General features: G+C 36.4%; 1 protein-coding gene and 1 long non-coding RNA gene across 15 annotated transcripts; one reads left to right on the forward strand and one right to left on the reverse strand.

Annotated features, from left to right (window-relative positions):
* Positions 1-8,158: 8,158 nt before the first annotated feature.
* On the reverse strand, positions 8,159-25,835 carry LOC307121002 (uncharacterized protein). Of its 14 annotated transcripts, XM_079808367.1 has the most exons (8): positions 21,657-21,769; positions 19,594-19,806; positions 19,132-19,464; positions 15,788-16,096; positions 14,515-14,874; positions 13,227-13,547; positions 11,031-11,070; positions 8,159-10,730 (listed from the first exon to the last, which is right to left on the reverse strand). In XM_079808367.1, the coding sequence occupies exons 3-7, from the start codon at positions 19,421-19,423 to the stop codon at positions 11,036-11,038; spliced, it is 1,317 nt and encodes a 438-aa protein (XP_079664493.1). In that variant the 5' UTR covers positions 19,424-19,464; positions 19,594-19,806; positions 21,657-21,769; the 3' UTR covers positions 8,159-10,730; positions 11,031-11,035. The 14 variants fall into 14 exon arrangements, 4 of the variants coding, with proteins under 4 accessions (XP_079664493.1, XP_079664494.1, XP_079664495.1 ...); XM_079808368.1 differs by lacking the exons at positions 19,594-19,806; positions 21,657-21,769 and adding an exon at positions 25,761-25,835; XM_079808369.1 differs by having other exon boundaries at positions 19,132-19,806.
* On the forward strand, positions 22,423-24,679 carry LOC307120772. The gene is made up of 3 exons (XR_013815862.1): positions 22,423-22,491; positions 23,193-23,249; positions 24,159-24,679. It is a non-coding gene; the product is annotated as an uncharacterized lncRNA (long non-coding RNA).
* Positions 25,836-27,199: the final 1,364 nt, after the last annotated feature.

Genomic DNA, 27,199 nt, shown 5'->3' on the forward strand with positions numbered 1-27,199 from the left:
TTATACCTTTGTATTATTGATCATACATAAACTTGCATTTAACAAAAAGAGACTGTGTTGTGTTTCATGTCATTTAATGTTATCACAGTGATAATCATATTGTCTGAACCAGATATTAATATACAGATTTTCTCCTCATTGTTGTCACTACTAGAGCAAGCTCCTGATTGGTTAACGCAGCGCGAAATATCCGCCAAAGTTCAGATTTTTCAACTTGAGCGATTCGCGCGATTTGTGTCCTTCGCGCCGCCTCAATCGCGCGAATCGCGCGGCAGAATGCCATTTCGCGTCTCTGCATTGACTTAACATGTAAATCACTCGTGCACAGTGGCGGATCTAGAAAATTTTACATGGGGGGGCAAAGGGGTGGCAAGAGGTCTTGGCAGGGTGGCAGGGGTAGACGGTACATGGAAATCACTATATGTGAATTGCTTTAACAAAACAAACACAAAACCACTTTTAAACTACAGTACTTATTGTTTAATCATGCCCTTACACACTACAAAGGTTTTTAATTCACAACAGGAATAAGCCCAGTGTTCAAACAAAACAAAACCGTATAAAAAGCAAAATGAAAATATAAAAAAGTACCATAATTGTGTCCAAGCTGCAGTGGACTGCAAATATACAACAGTGGACAATACTCAAGTTCTTATTATAATTAAAAACTTATAATTACAGTCCACAAATGAAATGACCCATGATCACCCATCTTTTTTAGGAAAGCTTAAGGCGACTGTTGTTGTGCTTTGCAGCAAAATGTTTCAAAAACAGCGTTATGTGTTTCTCAACATGTTAGTGTTTACATGGTACAATTTCTGGTAAGCTACACTTTTTTGTTATTTCAATTCAATTAAATTATTGTGATTTGATTTAATATTGACTCATTTGGATAAATATTAGGCACACAAGATGTACCTAATCTCAAGAAAAAACAACTCACCTAATGCTGTAAACATACAGAGAGCCCTATCAGCTGGCAGTGTTATTTAAGGTTAAAAATAACTCAAATTACATATAATGCGTTTTTTTTATTATAATAACAACTTTATTTAATTATATAGATAAAAATATAATAAATATGTAATAGCCTATGTAATATGGTACACTACACATATTTAGCAAAATACTCTCGACTATAGCACATTTCTAGCCAACTAATGTGCTATAGCCTAAATGGCTAAATCATTAAATCATAATCATTAAATGGCTTTCCTGAGGTAAATGTTATGTGCCATAATTGTTCTCCAGTTGTTATATTGACCCCTTTGTTAGATTGATTGGTCGATATTATGTATGATGAATATACATTTAGGTAAGTTTTAGGCTACTGTTTCTTTCAACATTGTTAATTCGTGTTTATTTACTATTAGCTAGTAGAGATGATCGGTCCACGTGCAGCTCTGTCACGTAACATTTACAAGCGCCAAAACGGCATTTATTGTTTGAAATTCGTAATAAAAGTGACAGAATCTGAGAGCTGAGATTTTTTTTTATATCATAAGTAACCTGCTCTGTCTTGTCTGTCGGTCTCCGTGTCCTCTTTGCTTCGCGATTTTTCTGTGCGTGAGAGCGTGAAAAGTGTCAATTGCGCGTGTCTCACGGTGAATGCGTGAGATTTGGCAGTTATGGATACAATATTTTTATATTTTTTATTAAGCTGTTCTTGTCTTTACTAAAATCAAAATTAGGCTAATCAAAGGGAAGAGTGCTCTTACGAATCACAACCGCTGATTTTGGCTAACGTAATAGACTCGCTGTTTTTGCTGATGCTGAATCATCTTTAGCATACAATACATTCATTACAAATGTAATTTTAAGTTAAAAGTGTGTTTAAACTACACCTGGGGAAACTCACTTCAACTTCAGGGGCTCTGGGGCAGCTCAGTCTCTCCAGTCGGTGTGTAGGGCCACCGCACCGCAGCAGACTCGCTGTCGCTGTGTGTGAGCCAGACTGAGCGAACGCCGCTCTGCACGTTTGAATCAGGAACGTAGCTAAGTATTTGAGGGGCGGGGGGAGGGGTATTTTATGTATTTTAATTTTAATGCATTTAAAATAAAAAATTAAATGGTTTACTTTTGGTAAATGTATTGGACATACTGGCGGGTTGTTTTTACAAGTACAGTTTTTGGATCATCAAAGTTAGGGGGGCAGCTGGGGGGGCAAGGCTCTAGAGTGGGGGGGCACCTGCCCCCCCTTGCCCCCCTGTAGATCCGCCCATGCTCGTGCGAATCGCGTTTGGTGTGAACGCACCATTAGGCTGAGTGTAACAGCCGTATCCACATATTCAAACGTCTTTGCGCCTGATGTGTAGCTAATAATTAGCTACACATCAGAAATCACTGATCACAGATCAGAAGGAACTGAAAAAACACTGTTTTCATTTGTACATCCAAACACTGAGAAACTGCCAGCGTTCACTCGTTCACAAGCAATGATCTCTCGAGTGTTTGCATGGGCGTGCCAGATTCTCTGGGTGGAGGAAAGGGAGGTAACTGTTCCTGCTTGGACGTCAAACCAGGAGACTTCAGGATTGGCTCGTCTGGGCTGTCATTTTCTCAAAGGCAGAGAAAGACAGCCAGAACTCGGGTTTACACCGATCAACATTTCTATCCACTTGGGGACAATATTCAGGCTAGGGGAACTCATATTAATGTTGAAAAACCTCATAAAATGAAAATTTCATGCCATGGGACCTTTAAAACATTGTTAATGTAGCTATAATGACTTAGAGGCTGAAAGAGTGTATAGACTTTTTAAAGTATTTTTCTTTCTCTAAAGTCTGTGTCTATGGAAAGATATTCTATAGTTTGTGCTTTTTTGTTTCCGTTTGTGCAGTTTTTTACAGCAAAACACATCGATGATACAAGTGAACCTTTTTGCCTGTATGGTGATTAGATTCACTGTCTTGCATTGTCGTCTGGTGCGCGGCATATGGCGCGTCATCAATAGCGCGAACACAGGCTAGTTTAGGGGGTCCATAGACAGTGAAAGAATATAATGTGTAGGCTAATACATTTGTTTTCATTGTTCTCCTCTGGCCAATTAACAAACAGCGTATGATTATTATTCTGGCAACTTTACAGGTCAGGGGTCATATTAGATCGCCGGAGACGGGTTTATTGAGGATGCCGGAGATACGTCATGGTCACTTGCTGTCACATGACAAATTGGGCGGAGTCTGAGCCCCGTCCACCCTTTTGGGATCCCACGCTATCGGTTGCCAGGGGCAACATTGTAAGAGCAATACAGAGATCAGAGCAGGAAAGACGGCTCGAGGAATTATCATCGTGGCGTTTAAGCGGATAAATTACGAGAAAACTTAGAAGAAATGGAGAAGAAGAGGTCTCTTACAGGGAGAAACTTACTACCAGCGCCAAGCTGAGGTATTTAGAGAAGCTGATATCAGAAAACGTTGACCTACGAGCTGAACTTCGAACTCTTTACCACCTTGCACTGAAATGTTTCTATAAATATATTTCCTGTGCATTTTGAATAATAAATAAATATATCTCCCCACTATCCTGCAACAGTCCAGTGCTCGTCCTCATTAGCAGTGTTTTTCTCTTACTGATCATATTTTATACCTGTTGAGTTTACATTTTTAAATGAATTTGACTAAAAATTAAAATGATCGTTTGTGTGCTTTTATTCCAGCCTTCTTAAGTAGAATGAATGCTCGGTACGTGCCTTAAATGAATGTAATGTTAACAATGTTAAATATTGAAATAATTCTAAACAGTAATGCACACAGTAGAGGAAAATGACAGTCTAGGCCTACCTTGAATATTAATTAAGCGTTTTGGGCATAAACATGTTTATAACATACAGTAAAATGACTGACAATGAAAAATGACAGAATAGTGATCAACATGTTTACAAATAAATAGGGCTTGGGCGTCTGACGTCATTACTTGGCGTTGCGGCCATGTTGATGGCCTCCTTTACTGCTACTCGGACTACTACGCACTGTTTATAGACGTACTCCCTCTCAGTCGTGTGTCTTAGTTTGATTAATTTGGCGTCGAAAATGGATTAACTCTCCACCGCTTTCCTGCTTGGAGGCGCAACCACAGAGACCAAGTATCCGAGGTAACAAAGAGTCGTCTGCTTTCACAAAAGGACGCTGTCAGCTGGATGCAAGAGATGTGGAGAGCACAAGAAAAAATGCCCACCTCCGAATTCACGTGGAAAGGGTGATCGGAACCGTCCGCAACAAGTACACTAATTTGTCAGATAAAGTACCGATTCACATGGTGTTGCCAAGCAAGGATGAAGACATGACATTCCTCGATAAGATTGTGTCTGTATGTTGTGCTCTGACAAACATGAGCCCTAGCGTTGTGCTGTTCAATATAGGCTAGTGTATAATATAATAAAAAAAAATAGTTTTTACCTATTTGTTGGGGCCCCTGTCAGTTCGTGCATAAAGTGCGTATCAAATGCACGCGAAAAACTGCATAGCACACTTTTCCCACCGCAGCTGTGTTGCGATTTGCTGTATTACACTCCCTCCACAATAAGCACTGCACCCAACACAGCATCACTTTTGTTGTTACTGTCATCCAAACAATTTATGAATAATTAAGTGTGTGTGCACAAGTAAAGTCAGATAGAGGAAAAAAAAAATTTAAACCCAGGCAATGGACAAATGTCTGCTCAGGTCATTGGCTCAGGATTTATGGATTTGTCTGCTATTTCTTTGCACAGTAACTAGGCGTCACTATTGAGCAATGATAAATGACGTCTCGGGAACCTTTTGGTGAAGCAATCCAAGGCTGAATCCGAAATCGCCCCCTAAATCTTCAATCACTATTCCCTGTTTTTTAGTCCACTAATACAGTTCATGTCAATGAAAACAAGTGAGCGCATTCACACAGCCGCTGTGTGTCCATCGGCTGGACACTCGTTATTGCAGTGCATTGTGGGATAGAATGAGTGCACTCAGTAACGTCCACTATGGTTTCAGACACTATTACAAATGGCTGTTCCCTCAAATAGTGCCCTATTTAAGGATAAAGGGGCGATTTCGGATTCCGCCCAAGTCTCATGCTGTGTTTGAATCGCCCCCTACGCCCTCATTCACTCTTCCCTACATTACTCCACTAATGTAGTCCACTTGAAGAAGTGAATGAAAATGAGTGAGTGAATTCGGACATTGAGTGCGCCGGAAGGGCTGCCACTTTTGCATAGTTTCTGCTTGCTGTTTAATAATCATTTGAAACGTAGCAAACTGGCAGGTCCAGTATGAACAGATTTATCTTTAACTTGTCATGGAAACTAGCATGTAGCCTATAAACCGTAATTAAATGATTTAATAAGCAATTAAAAAAGAATTAATTCATAGGCTACCTGTATCATAGACGGTAAAAGAAATGGACACAGCGACCCCACAGACTTCAACAGAGTCAATTAGAAGCACTCACTTCCTGATGTCTGAGCTTGCGCAGCCTCAGTGTGCGTCTCAATCAGCTCCCTAGTTCAGTAGTCAGGGCACTGAGGACATAAGTCAATGGGCTGACTCCCTGATTAGAGCCCTGACTACTGAACTAGGGAGCTGATTGAGACGCAGCCTCAGAGTATGATCCCGGTTAACACACAAGACATTCTCAACAGAGTGACGAATCGATGAGTGCCATTCTACTTCCTCTTCTTCTTTTGTTTAATGGCGATTTACATAACCTACTTACTGCACATCGCCACCTATTTGGTGGTTATCCAATACATTTTTCAATGTTTTCATTTAATAAGTAATATTTATTCACTGAGTATAAGGATTATACTGTTTGCTTGATGCTAATTGATTGAATGCAGATCCATGTGTGCGATGACAATAAAATAAATAATAAATGTGTGAATTTAATTAACATTTAAACTTATTTTTAATTTTTAATTCTAATTCTTTAGAATTAATATATAATATTATATAACTGAAAAAATGGTTATATTAATAACTATATTAATTATATAACACACATCTGAATATCTCTTAAGCAAACTAACCCTGGATCATGAGCTGCTCTGGAGCAGGTTATATTCAGAGAGTGAGTTGCTATGGTTACTTACATACCATGAAAGTTACCTCCGTTTTTGGAACCGAAAGTTGAGGTTATCCGTTTATTTACTCTTAAACATACCCGGGTATGTCACATAACCTGCTTTCTGGAATACCCCCTGGGGCCTGTACCATGATGGTAGTTTAACAAACTCAGGGTTACAGGATTAGTTTAGAGTTGACAAAACCAAACCAATCTATTCAGGCTTTGTTGGTCCCATGATGCTGATCATCAGCTTTCCCTGTCAACTCAGGCTTTGATCCTGAGTTTAGTAGTTTAGTGACATCAGTAGTGAACAGCCAATCACACGCTGTGGATCAGTAAAACTGAGATTAATTTCTCGCGAGAGAAGCAGCGAGATTAATTTCTCTCTTCAGCAGAATATTACATGATTGAAAAATATTACGAATTTAAACAAATTTACACAGCAAGAAGAAAAGAGCTGTCTATAAAAGAGTACAACTTAAAGAAAATATTCACTACGTCAATGCAAGTAAAAGTTATGAAGTTAGTTTAGTTGATATATAGAGAATTGAGTAATGCAGTAATTTGTTTAGCTTTATTTATTGATTTTAAAGCTTATTTGTATGACCTTTGTATAGGCTATTTATATTAATTTCAACTAAGTGCCTATTAATGATTGTTTTTATAAAATGATACATATGTAGTTGATTAAGGGTATAATAATTACATAAATTATATCTAAATCATTCAAAATTATTATTATTATAAATAAGCATTGTTAAAAGCCAGAGGTTTTAGTCTTTAATAGCCATTTGCTATGTAGTGACCTTTAATTTGGAGTAGAAACAGGGGGAGTGACTTCATTGCATCAGAGGTGTGTCACTTTGCTCACAGCTGATTGGTCTAATTTCAGTTTGAGATCTCTTATCCAGAACATAACCTGCCCTGGAGCAGGTTAGCCGTGGAGTGTAAGTTACTATGGAGATGAACACTGCTAAAAGCCAAACCACTGGCTTAAACATATCTAGCTAGCCAGCTAAACCAGCTTCATGGTATAGGCCCCTGATCTGAGTAGAGGCAGAGTAAATATTGTGGTGCAATCTGTGATGTTTGAATGATCTCTAGTGGTGAATTTGAGGAACTGCAGATACATTTTCCATCATTAAAGACTGATGCTGTTTGACCATCATGACTGAACATATATACTATATGTGATCTAAAAAGAGTAAAGTCACAGAGAAATAATAATATATGTCAAACATCTAAGATCAAACTAGACCAGCAGTGATATAATGAAATAGTTCAAACTACTTTAAAATTCATTTAGAATGAATATTTGAAAACTAAATGAGCGGATATTATTGTATTATTGTCAATATAAATAAACAGAAAATAAAATCAAAACTCTGATACCTGAAACTCGCAGATACACTCAGCAATAAAACTTTGACAAGTTCTCAGATGGTCCAGAAAAGCTGAAGTTGCCGTGATGTGAATGTGTTTTTAATGTTAAAGTCTCTCATATTCACAGTCTTAAATCACACACAGTGTCAAATATGAGTGTGAAACCATAAACATAATGTGAATAAAAGCTTTGACATGTTAGAAGCTTGAGGGTTTGAATGTTTCAAATAATTTAAGACATAAATATTAGTATTGTATAGTATTGTAATAAAATACAATTATTATTACAATAATCAAATAACTTATTTTACAGTATAATTGTCCTTCACAATGTTTTACATTATAATACAATCACTATATTAAGCTCTTAACAAAAATTATTTAAACATAAAAATATATAAAATATTTGATGTTTTGCAAGTCATGTGACCATCATTTAATTATTGAAATTATATTAAGATCTCAGAGGAACTTCAAGTAAATGCTTTATGTCTGTGTGTAGTTCAGTGTGGACGTGTTGAAGGTGTTTTTTAAAATAGAATAATAAACTTATTTTTTATCAGTTAGTTGCCAAGGCAACATTTAGTTTAGTTTATGTTGAAGTACTATAGCTATACATAAATTAATAAAACTATTGACACAATCTTTTCACTGTAAATATAATTTGCTTAAATAATGATCATTTATAACAGTGAAACAGTTTTTTTTTTAAACAGCACACATTATTTTTTTTCACATTATTTTATTAAATGCAAGAGTAAATATGATATTACAAAACAATCATTCAGATAAAGTGAAGATTTCAGATTTTAATGAACCAAACAAACCAGCTCTGCTGAATCACAGTAATACAATCTTTGTTTTGAAGCAAAATATGCACGTTGTAGTATGCAAATACAGTACATTAACAACAAATCAAGTGATAACTCATAACTGACAGTACAGTGTGTGTAGTGCAAATCTTCTTGAAACAATAATGATATTGACTGTTCTGAGAGCTCATGTAGGTTTGTCTTAGGTTTGAGTTGTCAGTGCAAACTGAGTGTTAAATTATGATTTGAGTGTTTCCATTTTCCTAAATATCACAAAGCATTTGTTCTATGGCAGTGGTTCTCAAACTTTTTATACCAAGTACCACCTTAGAAAATATTTGTCTCTCCAAGTACCACCATAAGGACCAACATTACGAGACAATAAAACGAGGCAGTTTTTTCCTAATAAGAATTGTTGTCAGACACTCTTTTCATTGTAAATACACAGAGTTTGTCACACCACAGAAAAATGCAGTCTTTGTGTTTCAGCAATACATTTCTAACATTTATGTGTTTAGAAACAAATTTAAGAATTGCCTTTACAGGGACATTCATTTAGTGATTCATCTGCGTACCACTAGAGGGAGCCTGAGTACCACTAATAGTACATGTACCACACTTTGAGAACCACTGCTCTATGGAATTGAATTAAGCGGCAACCTCCTCCAGTTTCTCTTGAAGCCAATACGGAAGTGACAATGCAAGTGCAATTCTAGAGACAGACTCCAGAAGGAGCAGAATCTCATTGAGCCCCATGTTAAAATGCCCAACTTTACAGCAGAAAAAAAACATGTTTACAGCCTGGTACAAATTGTGGTTTTGAATTTAACTCATTCATTTACATTATATAAAGCCTTAAAGTTCTGCATAATTAAGGGCGTGGCCACTTTGAGTGACAGGTGGATTGCCATTTATCTGCTGTCTGTTAGTCATCGCGTCACCTCAGCTCCGCCCACGTCCCGCCTCTTTGCCCATTTACTGTTATCCGAAGATGGCAACGACCAGCTCGACCCTACTTTACGCTTCAAAACTGCTCTTCAGAATCCTATGGGTGGATCCATAGGATTCTACGTTCATATTTTTTTACAGTCTATGATTTGAATGCTAAAAATACCTTCAGGAAACAAACCTTTTCCTCAAGCACTTCACTAATCCATAATCTAAAACAAGGCACTTATTATAATAAGCATGATAAATGATAAATGTGTTCCAGGTTTATAAGCTGCAACTATCAGATAATGTGAGTAACGTTCATCTAAATGTCCTAAATTATATGTGCTTCCAGTAACAGGTAGCTTATTATTTCCATAACATGTAAAAAGTGCTTTATGATTAATAAGTATTTCAGGTTACAGCTCAACAGATGAAGTGTGTTATTGCTGATTCACGTCAATGGGAATAATGTTGCAGATACTCAGTCATAGAGAGTGGTGCAGGTCTGACGTCACTTTGTAGGCCAACCGGCAGTTCGCATCACACTGGTTCCCTCTCCATTGGAATTCCGATAGGATTTTCCCAAAGGCAAAACATTTTCCCAGAACGTTTGCGTTAGAATAGTTTATAAGAGCACAATTATGAGCATAATGAGGCTGTAAAAGTTGACCTGCTCGGCGTGATGACATTAAGGGCCCTATTTTAGCGATCTAAGCGCATGGCGCAGGTGCACTTAGGACGTGTCCAAATCCACTTTTAGTTTAACGACGGAAAAACGTTCTGTGTGCCCGGAGCATGGTCTAAAAACCAGATGCGTTTGCACCATGACGGATTCGCTATTAACATGAAGGAATTTGCGAGCGGAAAGACTGAACGCTTCTCCAGAGAGGAATCCTTTTAATTGTAATATTTATAAATGGGTGTGTGCTGCTGCGCGTCCCTGTGTGTGTAATAAGCAGAGTGTGTGTGCGTTGTGCACCACCTATAGGTGCATATTACTAACACACCCTTTAAATGACACAAAAACACTGTGCTATTGACTTTAGAGCAGGTTTTTGTTGGTCAATGGCGCAGTCGTTTTCAGTTCCTCAAAATAGCAACACGCCAACAATGCGCCTGAACACACCTGGTTTTCAGACCAGACCATGGGAATGATAACTGGGAATGATAACTGGGAATGATAACTGCGTTGGGCTGAAAATAGCAAAAAACACTTGCCTGCAGTTGCATTGCGTCGGGTGTATGATAGAGCCCTTAATGTGTCCCATTTAGCCACTTGTTAGCAACCACTATTCAAGACCCATAACAGCTTAAAAAAAGATCACGAGTGGGGTAATACTGATGTGTTTTATGAATAAAACGTGACAGTGTCTTGAGCTTGTGTTCACCACAGACATTTCAGCCTTTTAACCAAAAACCCATTTAAAAAAAAATATTGACTTCGGGACGAGGGAACCAGAAGTGCTAAAATGCTAACTCCGCGTTTTAGCCTACAAAGTGATGTCATACCTGCACCACTCTATTGTTGGGATCCTCTCAGATCACGTGACCTTTCTCCATCTGTAAGAAAACAATAAATCACAGAAGATTAAAGATAGAGAAATGAACAGCAATTACAGAAACTGAAATCAGCAAATCATTGAATATGATTCAATCTGAAATGTTTATTTCCCATCGAGATGATTTGGATGGAAACTCCATTCATTCACGGGAAAGTTTACAGCAGAAGAGAAATGCTATTGCACAGTATATTCAAATATTTAAGTATTTTGAGAATGTATGGATATCTACTCGAAGCAATTGCTTCATGGAGTGTGTGGCGCTAAAGAGCTCTTTGGGGTATCTGTATGTAATACTTGCCCTTTCTAAAGCTCGTCACGTGTTCCAGCAGGACCTGAATCTGAAACACAAGAGTCTTTGTTCACACCAAGGACAATAACTAATGACAACGATAAAGATATAGGCTAGTTATAACAATCGTTAAAGATAAAAGAACAGCAGAGTCCACAGCACAGCTATACAGATAACAGCATAGAGGAATGATATCGTTTCACTTTCAGAACGATTTCCCAGCTGGTGAACAAAATACAACCAACTGATTGGATTGACAACCAATCAGAATCCATCCTGAAACAGCACAAACATTTAAAGTGGCAGATGGCATATATGCTTAGAATAAACAGAACGATATCGTCTGCCAGCGTTGATGCTAATATATCGTTATAGGCGTCATTCTCACTGTGAACGGGCCTTTAGTGTTAGTCAATTGGTCAGTCTGATATACAAAACACTATGATCAGCAGGTTACTCGTTCACAATCAGCATAATCTCCGCCCATTACAACAACGTGAAATAGCTACTTGTACAGTTCTGTCAGAACCACTATCATCAAAGATGATTGATTGACTATTAGCATACAGTTTGGATTGGCGGTATGGTTCTGTTCTGGTCAAGAACTCCCTGCGCATCCATGCAGCCTAGCATAGATAAGAGCAGGGAGAGCAGTGATAACCCTAAGGGCAAACAGAACAGAAGCAACAATGTATTGCATTAATGTCAATATTAAAATGTATAACATAATTTGGGAATTTAGTCTGATTCAGGGGGAATCAGAATGCCAAATCCTGACTGGATGAGAGGAGGAGCTGGGGATGGAGGAGGATAAATGAGCTCTGGAGAAATGCGATAGCAGCTGATAATACTGAAGGAGCTTACATATGTATGCTGTAATAGACATCGTATCCCTATAGGTAGACGTGATCAGCTGATAGTCGGCTGATGCGAGCTTGACCTAACGTGACCTGCCAGAACTGAGCTACGCTTGTCTAACTTTTTCTGTTTAACTTGCAGACAAATACCACTGGTGCTCAGAATAATCGGGATCCATAATTAAAGGGGTCATGAACTGGCTTTTTAATTTTTTTGTATACTGTTGTCTGAGGTCTACTTATGGCGTTTGCGTGGTTTTTACATTCAAAAACATCATAATGGATAAGTAATAGGCTATTTTCTGCCCTGGTTTTGAGGCTTTGATGGGCGTGCCGCATTTAAGACTTGGAAGTAAACGCCCACGGCTAGGATTGGATAACAGTTTTGCATATTTAATGAGCTTCGGCTCCCCCGTGAGTACATGTGAGGCATTGTTTTGAAAGCGTGTGGAGAAACGGCAACCGGAAGGGCTCAAACCCACAGGGCTCGCAAAATGTCTTTATCAAACAAACACAATTATTTATCTCTCATCCACCCGCGATTGATTGGAAAGTAATTTTTTTATTACTTGCCTCGCACAATCTGAGGATATAAGCGCGAAACGTGTATCACACACACACACACACACACACACACACACACACACACGCTAAGTACGTTGCAGACTGCATAATCAAAACTTCAGCGATTGTATTTTTCCTTCAAATATCAAGTCAAGAGAGTGAACAATGCACATCAAGAAAGGAATGTTATTTCACTATTTAAGATAACCCGTCAGCAGGCCGGGCTTACATTTTGGTAGCCTGTCTAGAAAACACATAGCCCCGGGACGTCACGCTTTGCGAGCAGGTTTAGCTGCATGTAGGCCTGTGTTATGTTAGTAGCACGAGTCGGTGGGCGGGGCTACAGAATCAGGCGTTGTTCTTCTTCTGTTGAGGCGGTGTTTCACTACACTCTCACGTCATAGCCGGCACATTCTGAGATTGAGCGTTTGCTGGGCCTGGTGTCTATAAAAGCTTTTCTTTGACTAACAAGGAAGTTTTCAGCTCTGAAACTTACAGGATATTCTTATATTACCATGACCTTTTATATATCAAAAGCTCAAGGGAAAGTTGATTTCTCAATTCATGACCCCTTTAAAAAGAAAACATGGCTTTTACAGTCGTTTTTGTTCATGTATTGAGTTAAATTTGATTTGCATTGAACTATTGTTTAACTAATTAATTTAGTTATTATGGTAATTAATATACTCTAATAGCCTATATTATATATTAAGTCAATAAAAAATTAACTGGGTCAGCTTAAAAATTATGTATTCTAAAATTCTAAAGACTAAATGACACTCACCAGTGACAGAAACACGGAAGCTCCTAAAGATGCTGAATCTGTAGCTGTTGATCTGTAGTTTATAGAGTCCAGAGTCTTCAGTTGTGGTGTTTGTGATGGTCAGAGATCCAGTCTGATGATCCACCTTCAGTCTGTCTCTGAATCTCTCTTTACGCTGATCATCTGTCCAGATCTGACACTGATCTCCAGTGATTACGGTGATGCGAACACCATTAAAATACCATTTCATTAAATAATTTGTGTTTTTCGTTACACCAGTTGCTAAAGTGACAGATTCTCCCTTCATCACTGACTTTCTCTTCCCTTCATCTCGTTCAGCAGCTGAAACACAAACCAACAGATGATTGGAGGATATTTGGAAGAAAAACTCCACAACAATAATTATCTGTGAATATAATTGTGCACATTAAATTCCTGGATCTTGAGAAATTCAGTAGAAATAAATACAAAATAAACTGTAAAATTGCTAACTATCAAGTTAATCGCAGATACTCTTTGAGACATTCTCATTCTGTTTACGCCAAATTCTGACTCTACCATCTGAATGTCTCAACAGAAATCGAGACTCATCAGACCAGGCAACATTTTTCCAGTCTTCAGCTGTCCAATTTTGGTGAGCTTGTGCAAATTGTAGCATTTTTTTCCTATTTGTAGTGGAGATGAGTGGTACCCGGTGGGGTCTTCTGCTGTTGTAGCCCATCCGCCTCAAGGTTGTGTGTGTTGTGGCTTCACAAATGCTTTGCTGCATACCTCGGTTGTAACGAGTGGTTATTTCAGTCAAAGTTGCTATATTTTATCAGCTTGAATCAGTCGGCCCATTCTCCTCTGACCTCTAGCATCAACAAGGCATTTTCGCCCACAGGACTGCCGCATACTGGATGTTTTTCCCTTTTCACACCATTCTTTGTAAACCCTAGAAACAGAGACTTGTATGTCTATCTTTTGTACAGAACCGCACCTAATGCATTACTACACTGAAATATTTATAATATATATAAGATACGCCAATAAAACATTTATAATGAGTTGCAATCATTATATGAGATACAATAACAAACTATTACAAGATATTTACAGATTGACACTTATTTTACTTCAAATCTTCTGCACTTTGGATCCCAGTCAAATAAAAACGAAACGAACAGATCACCAGTGGAAAAACTAAACAGTTTAAAGCAATTCTGTTCTGTTCAATGGCGGAGATAAAGAGAAGAACAGCTCTGGATGTCACTGATATAATAAACACAATATGATTTAACATAACCTGCTTTCAAACATAAAGACTCACCATGAACAGTAACACTGAAGATTGTTTCACGGTCGGTGCCTTTGATGATCAGTAGTTTATAATCTCCAGTGTCTGTGCTGTTGATGTTCGTGATGGTCAGAGATCCAGTCTGATGATCCAGCTTCAGTCTGTCTCTGAATTGCTCATTAATATCTTCACACTGAACATCTGTACAGATCACACTGAGACTTCCATTGATGTGAGCGATGAGTGTGTTATTATCATAACTTTTATCATATGTGTCATTAAAATACCATTGAATGTTTTCTTGTTGGTTTGTTGTAACACTGGTACATAAAGTGACTAAATCTTCCTCCATTACTGACACTGTCACTCTCTTTATATCAACAGCGAAAACACCTGGAGAAAGAACGAACAGGTCAATAAATCATGTCTGGAATACTGGAACAAGAACATACAACAGGAAAGTGCTGTGAGAATGTTTTTCTACAGATGAAAATGCATAAAAGCTTCACTGATTCTCACTCATTGTCAGGCAAACAGATTATATGGTATTTATTGTGCATCATAATATACAATGCAAGCACATCTTGATTCATACATTGCATTTTAATATTGCATATATTTGCATTAATACAACTAATTAATGCTAAACTAATACAACTAAAGTCCCCTGGATCACAAAACCAGTCATGGAGTAATTTTTTTTTTTTTTAATTGAGATTTATACATAATCTGAACGCCAAATAAATAATCTTTCCATTGATGTATGGTTTGTTAGGATAGGATTTCCTATAGAATAACTCTTTGAAAATCTGGAATCTGAGGGTGCAAAATAATCGAAATATTGAGAAAATCACCTTTAAAGTTGTCCAAATTAAGTCCTTAGCAATGCATATTACTACTACTAACACATTTGTAATACATTTATGGAAATGTACAACATATTTTCATGGAACAAGATTTTTACTTAATATCCTAATGATTTTTGGCATAAAAGAAAAACGGATAATTTTGACCCAAACAATGCATTGTTTGCTATTGCCAGAAATATACCCGTGAGACTTATGACTGGTTTTGTGCTCCAGGGTCACAAATAGTATTAATTAATTAAAAGGAAAACATGCTTTACAGTATTTTTTGTTCATGCATTGAATTAAAGTTCATTACATTCATTTTTGACTAATTGGTTAACAAATTATTATGGTAAAGTCAAATTAATTTTCAAAAAGTAAAGCCATAAAGTCAATGAAAAATTATGGGCCAGTTTAAAAATGAAATTCTTCAATTCTAACGATTAAATGATACTCACCAGTGACAGAAACACTGAAGCTCACACTGATGCTGAATCTGCGGCTGCTGATCTGTAGATGATAAACTCCAGAGTCTGTGTTTGTGGTGTTCATGATGGTCAGAGATCCAGTCTGATGATCCAGCTTCAGTCTGTCTCTGAATCTCTCTTCACACTGATCATCTGTACAGATCTGTCTCTTATCTCCAGTGATTTCAGCAATGAGAGTGTCACTAAAATACCACGTCATTGAATCATTTGGGTTAATTACACCAGGATCTAAAGTGACAGATTCTCCCTCCATCACTGACTGATCTCGTTTAGAAACATCTGAAACATAAACCAACAGATGCTGGAGGATTAACTGTGAAAATAATTGTGCATATAAAATTCCAGAATCTTCATAAATTCAGTAGAAACTAAATTAACTGCAAACTTGCTAAATATAAATGAATTGTGGATATATCTTTATTCATATAGACTTAGTATATGTCAACTGGAATAGTAAAATGCATTACTTTATTGAAATATACCTTTCTGCAGAGGTGGACAAAGTACACAACTCCATTACTTGAGTAAAAATAAAAGTACTATTGGTTAAATATTACTCCATTACAAGTGAAAGTTGTAAAGATAGATTTTTACTTAAAGGTCCCATGGCATGAAATTTTCATTTTATGAGGTTTTTCAACATTAATATGAGTTCCCTTAGCCTGAATAATGTCCCCAAGTGGATAGAAATGTTGATCGGTGTAAAACCGAGTTCTGGCTGTCTTTCTCTGCCTTTGAGAAAATGACAGCCCAGACGAGCCAATCCTGAAGTCTCCTGGTTTGACGTCCAAGCAGGAACGGTTTCCTCCCTTTCCCCCGCCCAGAGAATCTGGCACGCCCATGCAAACGCTCGAGAGATCATGGGTTGTGAACGAGTGAATGCTGGCAGTTTCTCAGTGTTTGGATGTACAAATGAAAACAGAAGTCTTTTTTCAGTTCCTTCTGATCTGTGATCAGTGATTTCTGATGTGTAGCTAATTATTTATTATTTGTGCACACACTGCGGCTTCTCTCTCTCCCGACAGAACGGTGTTTTCGGGTTTTCTATCTTGTGAGTCAGTGTTTTTGTACGTCCTCGTCGAGTCTATCTGTTCTTAAATGTGCATACAGTCGTTTCTGATCAACATAGGCAGAGCCACATCTATAGAGATAAACCTCACACACGCCGAAGCTCGGCCTTCAACATCCCCGACCCCCAGTACTGCATCTGGCCCACAGCGGAGGCACCAAACGCGGCGTGAGATTAAGCAGAAGGAGGGTAAGCGTGAGGGTATCCGGCTAGGCTAGCCAGCTTTCCCCACAATAAACTGGATTACATTCTATTACTGCTGTTGTGTCTTTGTTTGCGCTGTGTACTCAATGCGCGTCACTGGCGCTTTTCATATGATTGGAACATATCTAGAAATAATGCTTTAATCAATACTTACTAACTCGTTCATCTCGCTGTAATGGTACATTGCATGTGTTACAAAGTTGGTAGAATAATGATGAAGACGGACTCGGCGTGACTGGGACTCGTGTTTATTCAGAACTCTCAGATACAAACACAATAAACTCATAACTCAGTAGTTACTATAAATAACTTTGTTAGCAATCGCTCCGTCTCCGTGATGTCCGGTTCGCGAACGAATCATTCTTTTGAATCGTTTCTTTTTAGTGAACCGAACCAGTTCACCAAATCGGACTGAATCGTTCTAAACGGTTCGCGTCTCGAGTCAGCCCTGATCCATAATTTACTAAAAGTTACTAACTTTCTGACATGAGTGACAGCCCCTCCAACTAGAAATAAACTAATAACCTGAAGTATATTCTAGTAACTACAACAGTTCACCCTGAACTGAGACATGCTGAGAGAACTGATGTGAAGTGAACTCAGGTCCGTCTCTCTGGCAGCAGCTCGTGCCTCGTACTAGACCTTGTTAAACCACGCCCCATCCGCTCATTTCAAATGCAAAGATGTCAGCCAATAACAACAGTGGGCGTTTTCAGTGAAGTCTCACAGCAGACACACCTCTTGAAGTAGGGCATTCAGCCACAGGGCAAACAGCAGTATAGTAAAAAATGCCTTTTATTTCTAAATTATGACATTTTATGATGTAAAAATCATACTAACAATATAAGTACACCTCAGGAAACACTATAAAATAATAGAAAAATGCCATGCCATGGGACCTTTAAGTAAAAGTACAAAGTACTTGCTTTTAAAAGTACTTAAGTATCAAAAGCAAAAGTAAACGCATTGTTTTATTATTGTTGCATTGTTGTATGAATGCACACTGTTCCATCATGGTGGTTTAAGCCAGTCATGCTCCATCCGACATGCTAGCATGCCTTGAACTCATTTAAATACTTGCTTAAAAGTTACAAAGCTCTTATCAAAGTCAAAATCATACTAGAAAAGAAAGGTTTCTACATTGTGTTTATTTGATAGGATTATGTAAAAAAAACATTTCTGAAAGGATTTCAGTTAACATTATTAGCCCAACTACGTTTTTGCATGCTAACTAACATCTTTGTCGAACGTTACCTATGCGTTAGCACTCCATCCACAAGGCTATGGCAACTTGGCGGGGAAATCTATAAAAATCATTTGACCAACCATATTTCATACCAATGTTAATTTTGACAGCAAATTTTGATTTAGTTTTAGTCATAGTCTTTTGACTATAACATTTTAGGCATCTGAATTGTGGAGTAAAAAGTACGATATTTGTCTTTCAAATGTAGTGAAGTAAAAGTCATAAGTTTCCAGAAAAAAATACTACTCAAGGAAAGTACAGATACTCAAAAAGTGTACTTAAGTACAGTACTCAAGTAAATGTACTTAGTTACTGTCCACCTCTGCCTTTCTGCATTGCAACAACATCCCAAAATAAGCACATTATAAATATAAAATATTTAAAAGGATTTGCAATCACTTGCGATCATTAAACGAGATAAACAGACAAATTCAAGTGTCACCAGTTTAGCTTTATTTATAGACTCATTTTCATGGACTTTTAGCCGGTGACCTTTGTTCTAGTTTCCCGCCACTAATCATTTGTCATGGACATTCATTTAACGAGCATCTGTATTCAGTTCATCATCTGTGTTTATTAAAGTTCCTCCTTGCATTCAGTTCGTTGGCTGGTATTGTGCATGTGTTCATGCTTGCAAACTGTCTCGAATCCTTGTGGGTTACCTGAGTTTACTTTTAAAAGTGCAGTATGTAAAAAAAATCTGTAAAATACCCAAAAACCAGAGATAAAGAGAAAAACAGCTCTGAATGTCTCTCATATAATAAACACAATATGATTCAAAACATAAAGACTCACCATGAACAGTAACTTTGAAGGTTGTTTCACTGTCACTGGTTTTGATGATCAGTAGTTTATATTCTCCAGTGTCTGTGTTTGTGTTGTTTGTGATGGTCAGAGATCCAGTCTGATGATCCAGCGTCACTCTGTCTTTGAATCTCCCATTTTTATTATTACACTGAACATCAATACAGATCACACTGAGATCTCCACTGATGTGAGCGATGAGAGTGCCACTAAAATACCATTTAATATCATCTTGTTGGTTTGTTGTAACATTAGTGTTTAAAGTGACTGAATCTGCCTCCATCACAGACACTGAGACTTCATCTGCATCAACAGCGAAAACACCTGGAGAAGAAATGAACATAATTATGTCATGTCTACCAGGGGCACCTGCAGGATTTTATCTCAGGGTGCGCACAGACTAGAATCCCTTTACACGTCAACAATACGGCAGATGTATTCAAACTGATATACTTAACTTAGTCCAAATAATTGCTTGGCCAGACGGGAGACCAGCCTAAACACACCAGCACAGTTTGAGCCAGAGGTGGAGTCTAGATCTTGTGTGATCTCTGGACATCTTCAAACTACCAAATGCTCTACATCTGGTCAAATTATTTCAACATCTGGCATTACCCTTCTAACAGGGGCGGAGCCAGGATAGGGGCCCAGGCAGGAGCCATCAGTCTGAGGTATAACAGAAATTTTTTCCAACATTAAAATGAGTTTGACTAACTGCCCACAGCACAACTGAATACACTGAATTTGTTCTTTGTAATTGAGATGGCTGTGGAATAGATCAAGTAATACTGAGAGACCATTTGTCTTATTCCTCACCTTCAGGCATATTAGGGTGTTTCTGCAACTACGGGCACTTTTGACAATCCCAATTAAAATAAATAAATAAATACAACCTCTATGAATTAAAATTTTAACCATAACAGTCTGTAATACATATAAAAATGTACACAAAATTGAATGTAGTCGTTAAAATTATAATCTGGAACGTGTATTTTTTATGTTTTTCGGGTCATCTTCTTAAAAAGTGCCCTTATTTTATAATTTTGTCTTTATTAATTTCTATAAAAATTTTATATATTTTAATAGCATTTTCAAATTTGATGCAGTTTTGTAAATACTGATATAAAAAATAATAGAAAAAAACATGAAATTCCCTATTTAGTATATTTTTTGCAAATGAAAATGTGAAGAACATTTTTTTAAAATAGAGCAGTGCTGCGGTAATGACATATTGTGTCGGTAAGGACACAATGTTAAAGTGCCACAAAAACAAGCTACTGTAGAGAACAACAGTAAAAGTAAAAAAATACTTCAGTACTAATAATATACTGAATATTTTTCATTTAATATACAGTAAACCTTGAATTTGTCTTTACCGCGACACCTAAATTTGTTGCCCTAAAGACATGTTTCTGTAATTTTTGCTACTCTTTTAGCTAATTGGCAGCTAGCAAGGCCTACTATATTAGTTTTGACTCTTAGCATCTTAATATACATGAATTCAACAGTAATATACATTTATTTTTAAAATGTAGTTCAAAATACACAATTATTGAGCTGAATGGTAAGGACGCACAATAAATACTAGAGCAGTAAAGATGATGTTTACCTTATTTTTTTGGTATCTTGTGAGTGAGGTAGTGTGGTGGCCCAGTCTGTCAGAAATGTGCTCAAGTGATCATTTCTGTTTCCACAGAAACTAGACTTGTTTGTGTTTGATAAAATTTCATAATAAAAGCTTTTTTTCATTGTTGCGGTAAGGACTCAAAAGTGTAGGACAGGCACATTTAGTTAAAGAAAATCATAAAAATTATCAGTAAATAATACAATTTTTTTTAAGATGATGTCAATGAATCTGTATATTAAACAATTCCATTTGAAATAATGTCAAATTGTACGTATCTCAACATTGAGACCACAGGTGTTTTGTAGATTTAATTAAGGACTGTATTTGTACTGGAAGAGGTGTCTTTGTATCCGCACTGGTGTGTCGGCAAGAACACATAAGACTCAGTTGAATCAAAGTTGGAGTTTATGATTCAGTTGAATGGGTACAGTGAGTGGTTACAGTGAGTGGTCTGAAATAATCAAAGAATAACAATAAAGATTAAATATAAATAATTATTAACATTCACATAAGCAATAAACTGGTTACATTACTCAAGTTGTTGCAGTACTTAGTTAGACCACAAGATGGCGCCTACAGTCCACATGTGGAGTGAGTTATTAAGAGAGACGCCATTATATGTCATTACAGGCAGTAACAGACAGTATAATAAACAGCACATAACGTAATATATATAAACACTAATATAAATCACCATCCAGATATATTAATTACTCTATGAAAGTACTTAGGAATTAGTTATATGCCACGAGTGAACTTTGGCGATTAGGCGCTAGCGGGAACTGCCGCGATTGTAAACAAACAAGCTAGTGGTATCACAATAAAGTACTCAAATCTGCTTCCACACACATCGGAATGATCACTGGATAATAGGTAACAAACAACTTACATTCTGGTCATTAACTCGCTCACATAAGTCCACTAATGAAAGAAGGAAATGGAGATATCAATCTCCTGCATTGGAGCATTCAGTTCGTCTTCCTCTGACTGCTAGGCATTGACTGACGTCACTTAGCAAACAGCGCTCCGATTGGATGAAACTTCTTAACAACAGGTGTGGGACATTAACAAAAATAGTGTTTTGAGCTATTAATGCTTCATAATATTATATTAAATCACATTAATCAGTAATTATATTTTTTGTCAAGGTGTGTGATGGCACTGTGAATATATTTATAAAGCATCATATGACAAATTTGAACATTAATCTAAAATTTCACTGCTGGCACTTAAAAGTGCCCGTATAGTTGCAGAAACACCCATTAATAGAAAAGAAGCGCACACTGCAGCTATAACTACAAAGATATATATATATATATATATATATATATATATATATATATATATATATATATATATATATATATATATATATATATATATATATATATATATATATATATATATATATATATATATATATATATATATTAGCATTCACACAAACGAACGATAACGTTCTGTTTATTATAAGCGCGCTCTAGTTTTGTCAAATGTTCACGCTCTGTAAAGCAGATTCTGATTGGCTGTTCTATCCGTCAGTCAAGACTGCCACCGGCCAATAATAACCAACTGCAGAACCGCAGAACCCATTTACGTCACTCACAACAGTCTGAGAGCAACAGCGCCACGCCACAGTGACGTCACTCACAACAGTCTGAGGACCGGAAGTGGGCGGAGTTAACGAAAACTAAACAATCGGTATGGCGGAAAAAGAGAATACGGTAAACAGTTGTTTTTGTGTTGTGGTTTTAATCTATCAAGTTTATTTGTGTTGTGTATTTGATCCATAGTTGTTGTATTTACACTTTATACAGCACGTGGCTCTAATCTTTTTTTAAACGAGCTTTACGATGTCTCTCGCATCTGTTGATATGGTCTTGCTTTAAGTTACATATTTATTGTTTGTGATTTTACTTTGTTGTTGGCGCTGTATTTTTTATTTAATTACCTTTTCTGATACTGACCAATGTGTTTTATGTGGATTTTTTTCGAATTTATAGAGGCACATTACGATTTGGAGAGGCTCAGCTTTACTTCATTTTCATTAGAAATAGTATTTATTTGTTATCCCTTTAGAATTAGTTGGTTTTCTGCATGATTTGGTCAAAAATGTCATCTCATCTTCAAAGTTTCAAGTAGATATATTTATATATAAGCACAATGTGCTTAAGCCAAAAAAATACAAACAATATTTCATGTGTCTGAATATGTCCTATTAAAATCAAATCAAATACACAACCAAACATGTGATATGAATTGCCAAATATAGATATTGTTCATTTGGATGACGTTCTGAAAGTTTCTTTTATATTCTGAATTTGCAGTAAGTGGTCATTTTTGCTTGAGAACAATGAAACTTGTCTCTCTTGTACAATTTTTATGGTTACATTATATATAATATTTCTGTTTGATTATGTTGCAGTAAATTGACAAGCAGACTCACCCCAGCACAGGACAATGGAGGCTGATCAAAAACAAGGTTAGTTTTAAAAGGCTCTCATAAAGACATAAGCTACTTATACAGATAGTGTGTTGTTATATCTGTCACATCTTTTCCAGGAATAACTTAATAATGTTCTATTGTTTTAGACTGTTCCACAACAGTTGGTCGGCTCTATTGACTGTGGGATATTCATGTTAATAGTAAGACATTTTTTAAAAAATAAGAGCTTCTCTTCATTAGGATGAAAAACATGAGGGCTTTTCACACTTGAAATAGTAAACCCCGGGTATACAGAATCCTGGGTTATCTTGTTTCACACTGATCATCATTTACCTGAGATGAACAATTAATCCTGGGTATTCATACACTGCCGTTCCACACTGTACTGTACTAAGCCATAGGATAACGTCCTTATTTGCAGTGTCACTGATTGGACGAACACTACACACAATATTTTTACATAAATGCTCAAGCTTTGCATGTCCTCGTATTACAAGTTTATCCTGAATGGACATTTCAGACTATAAATAATTAAAATGGTCTCTTCTTCACTGCAATTGTTGCGTTTTCTGTCAGCATTTGACGTTTTTCCTCTCCAACGGTGAATTTATTATTTATATAGAATGCACAGTGTTTCAGTGACTGTCCAAAGCACGTAAATATAAAAGTGTGAAATGTTACTTTACCCGGGGTTAAAAGTGTGTTTAGAACGACGATAAGCACAGTGTGAAAGCTTGCCTTTGATTTCTGTATACATTTTGAACTGAAAATGGTTAATTAATTTGATTTGTGACAGGGTATGATTTGTCACAAATATAGACATGAGGAAAATTGAATTTCAAAACTTTTTTACAAACTATTATACATGCTACATCCTTCAACACACGAGATTGTTAAAAAACTTCCAACATTTCATCCCATTTTTTGTACCCTTCTCTCATGAAGGAGCCACGGATGACAGAAGACCTCTGCACTGCAGGCGAACTACCAAACGTTTTCAGAGGTTTCGTGGAGGAGCCGTGCTTTCTGAAATTGAAAGAGGAAGACCAGGAAAAAGCCCTTCAACTTTCACAGGCTGAAATGGTTGACCAACAACTTGCCAAAGAGCCTTTAGTATTTTTTAAGTGTTTGGACTAAAGGAGTCTCAGAATTAATTGTATATTTATGGAGATTTCATTTAATTTAATTTGTCATGTACCTGCTGTGCAATAACTTTGAACCTAGTTCAATATATTCTCTTTGGTCTGATTGTGTATTTTTTTAAAGCAAACCCCAGCTAGTATATGATGCCTTTGGGGAAGTAACTAATTTGTGTGTTGTTTTAGGATTTGATTAATCTGAATCTGCTTGAATTATGCATTCCAGTGTAGAATTGTGTAATGTGTATTATGTACTATGAAAAAAGGTTAATTCTGAAATGCTTGAGTAAAAAATATTTTGTCATATAAATAAATGTTCAAATGCTCAATCTTTGTTTTCATTTTTAGTGTTTTAAGCTTTATGTTCAATTGATCTAATATAATCTTTAAAGACATAATATAAATAGAAACTTTTTACTTTAAAAATCCTTAACAAAACGTTGCAATGGGGTTTATATATATATATATATATAAACTTACATTTTATATATATATATTAATTTACATTACATATATAACTTGCGTTATATATATATTCAATGTGTAATGTGTGTATTTTTATGATTTAACTATGTACTATTAATGAAAAGTGAGTATATCTATCTATCTATATCTCTCTACAATTAGAACGTATTAATAAAATACTTGACATTATTAACATGGTTTGAAACGCTCCAATGTATGATTGTTCCATGAGCATTGAGCAATGTATACGAAGATAAATCAGCTCCGCCCACTTCCGGCATGAGACCGTGGTGTGGTGCTGTTGCTCTCAGACGGTTGTGAGTGACGTCACTGTGGCGTGGTGCTGTTGCTCTCAGACTGTTGTGAGTGACGTATATGGTTCTGCGGTTCTGCAGTTGGTCGTGTCTCCCACCGGCTGGCGAGATCTGCTGGTTGGAGGTCGGACACTTCGTGCTTTCCGTAGTGTGCAGAACCAACGTCGTTTTGCTTTTTTCCCTCAGGTCTTTAAGAGTTTCAAAATAGTGTGTTCACGTTTAAATAATACTACATTAGGGCTGCAGCGCCGATCAAAGTCGGACAAACTTTCCAGAATGCATTTGAGATGAAGTCGAAGCAAGACACTCGAAATGTGGTTATTTGATTTGCATTGAAAACTACTTAGGTAATTACAACAAAATTAGGTAATTAATAAAGTGTATTTACTTTTTTATTTTGTTTTTTTTAAAGCTTGAAACAAATAAAATGTTTAGCTGTCATTGATATTTGTTCAGTAAAGACAAAATAAATGAAAAGTTATTGAATATTATTATTTGGTTCATTAATATTTAGGCTGGTTCTTGGACTGACAGGTCTTTGTCTGGATCTGGTTTGAGCAGGGAATTCTATAAAATACTCATTCTTTTAATAGTTGACCTGAAGATAAATAAATAAATAAATGTCTTACTGTGCAAGAGGAATGCAGAAACCGCGAACAAACCAACGAAAAACTTCTTTGTCTCCATGTTTCTTCTCAAACGTGATTCTGATAGGCTACTTTGAATGAATTGAACAGAATTGCTGAACTACAGCGCTTTCTATCGGTGTGTCGCTGTTGCTGTCAGAGACCACGTGAAGCTCTGAGATGCCAAACGCCTCCGCCTTGTAAACGTGAGGAAGTTCCACTGAGGAGGAGTAGAGTCAAGACGGAAAGTTCTCTCTTCAGGGCTGCGTTTAACTCCAAACTGGAATGTCTGAGAAAGCACATGTTTGGCTGTACATAGTTAAAGAAAGTCTAATCAAATTGTTCAGGTAGAATACAAACTATTTCAATCTAAAATATCAATTTGTATTGTCATGTGATAATTCAGTTTTATGCAATGATGTGCAAGTTTCTTCTTTCGATTTTTCTTTTGAAGTTTTGAAGTAAGTTTTGTTATTGTCCTTTAATAAACATGTTAGATAAAATACTACAGTAGCATTCAGCTAAAGTAGGACATCCTATTAAGTAAAAGATAATACATCATACATTAAATATATTTTAAAAGGAACTGGAGCTGGGCATGAAACATCATCATCATCATCATTACCACCATCATCATCATCATCATCATCAAAATCCACGTGTGGCTGTTTTTATATAGTTATACTTTTATATTTAAAAAAAAAAAGATTGAAAAAAAAGATTTGTACAATGTGCTGTCAATTGTTTTAAATAAACGAATGAATCACACTTTTTTGTAATTAATCGCGATTAAAAACATGCGTTTTGGGGGGTTGTTGAGGGGCTGACGGTATACGACGGTATATCGATTTCGATTTCAGTATCAATTCATAGCCTACTGTACATATAAGGAAATAAGGATATGTACGTTATTAACATTTTAAAATTTCGCATTTAAAGAAATCTAGTGTTTGATCATATCTAAATATTTATTAAAATGCAAAACTGCAATACTTTTTTGAGCAACCAGATTAGATACATGTATATTGATTAAAGAGCTATGAAGGCACATAGTGGGTAATGGCATTACAAATGGAAATTATTATGTTTCGAGCCACAAAATGACTCTAATTTGCCTCTTTGAATAAGAATTCTCTAATTTAACCTTAAGAACTACACTAATTGTAATATAAATAATACAAATAGGCTATTAGAAGGAAAATATTTTAAGTGGTCATTAATGGACCATAATTATTGCACAAATAGTATTTAGTACCAAAATATTCAATAAATATTATTGAACTAAAATATAGAACATTTATTCAATTGAAAAATAGTGAAGGTGTATGGCCACTTTTGACCATCAATGAGTCAGAGTGTGACCAATTAGTAAGGAATACCTGAGGGCTAAATACAAGAAAAACATTAACATTAATGTTAACAATGTTGCATCTCCATCACTC

Source organism: Gobio gobio, assembly GCF_949357685.1.
Source record: "Gobio gobio genome assembly, chromosome: 24".
Taxonomy (NCBI): domain Eukaryota; kingdom Metazoa; phylum Chordata; class Actinopteri; order Cypriniformes; family Gobionidae; genus Gobio; species Gobio gobio.

Coding starts and splice junctions, on each gene's coding strand:
- LOC307121002 (XM_079808368.1), bottom strand. CDS start 25,818: ATGGAGACAAAGAAGTTTTTCGTTGGTTTGTTCGCGGTTTCTGCATTC. Junction 19,465..25,760: donor TTCTGCATTCCTCTTGCACA/GTAAGACATTTA, acceptor TTTCTTCTCCAG/GTGTTTTCGCTGTTGATGCA. Junction 16,097..19,131: donor CTTCAAAGTTACTGTTCATG/GTGAGTCTTTAT, acceptor TTTATGTTTCAG/ATGTTTCTAAACGAGATCAG.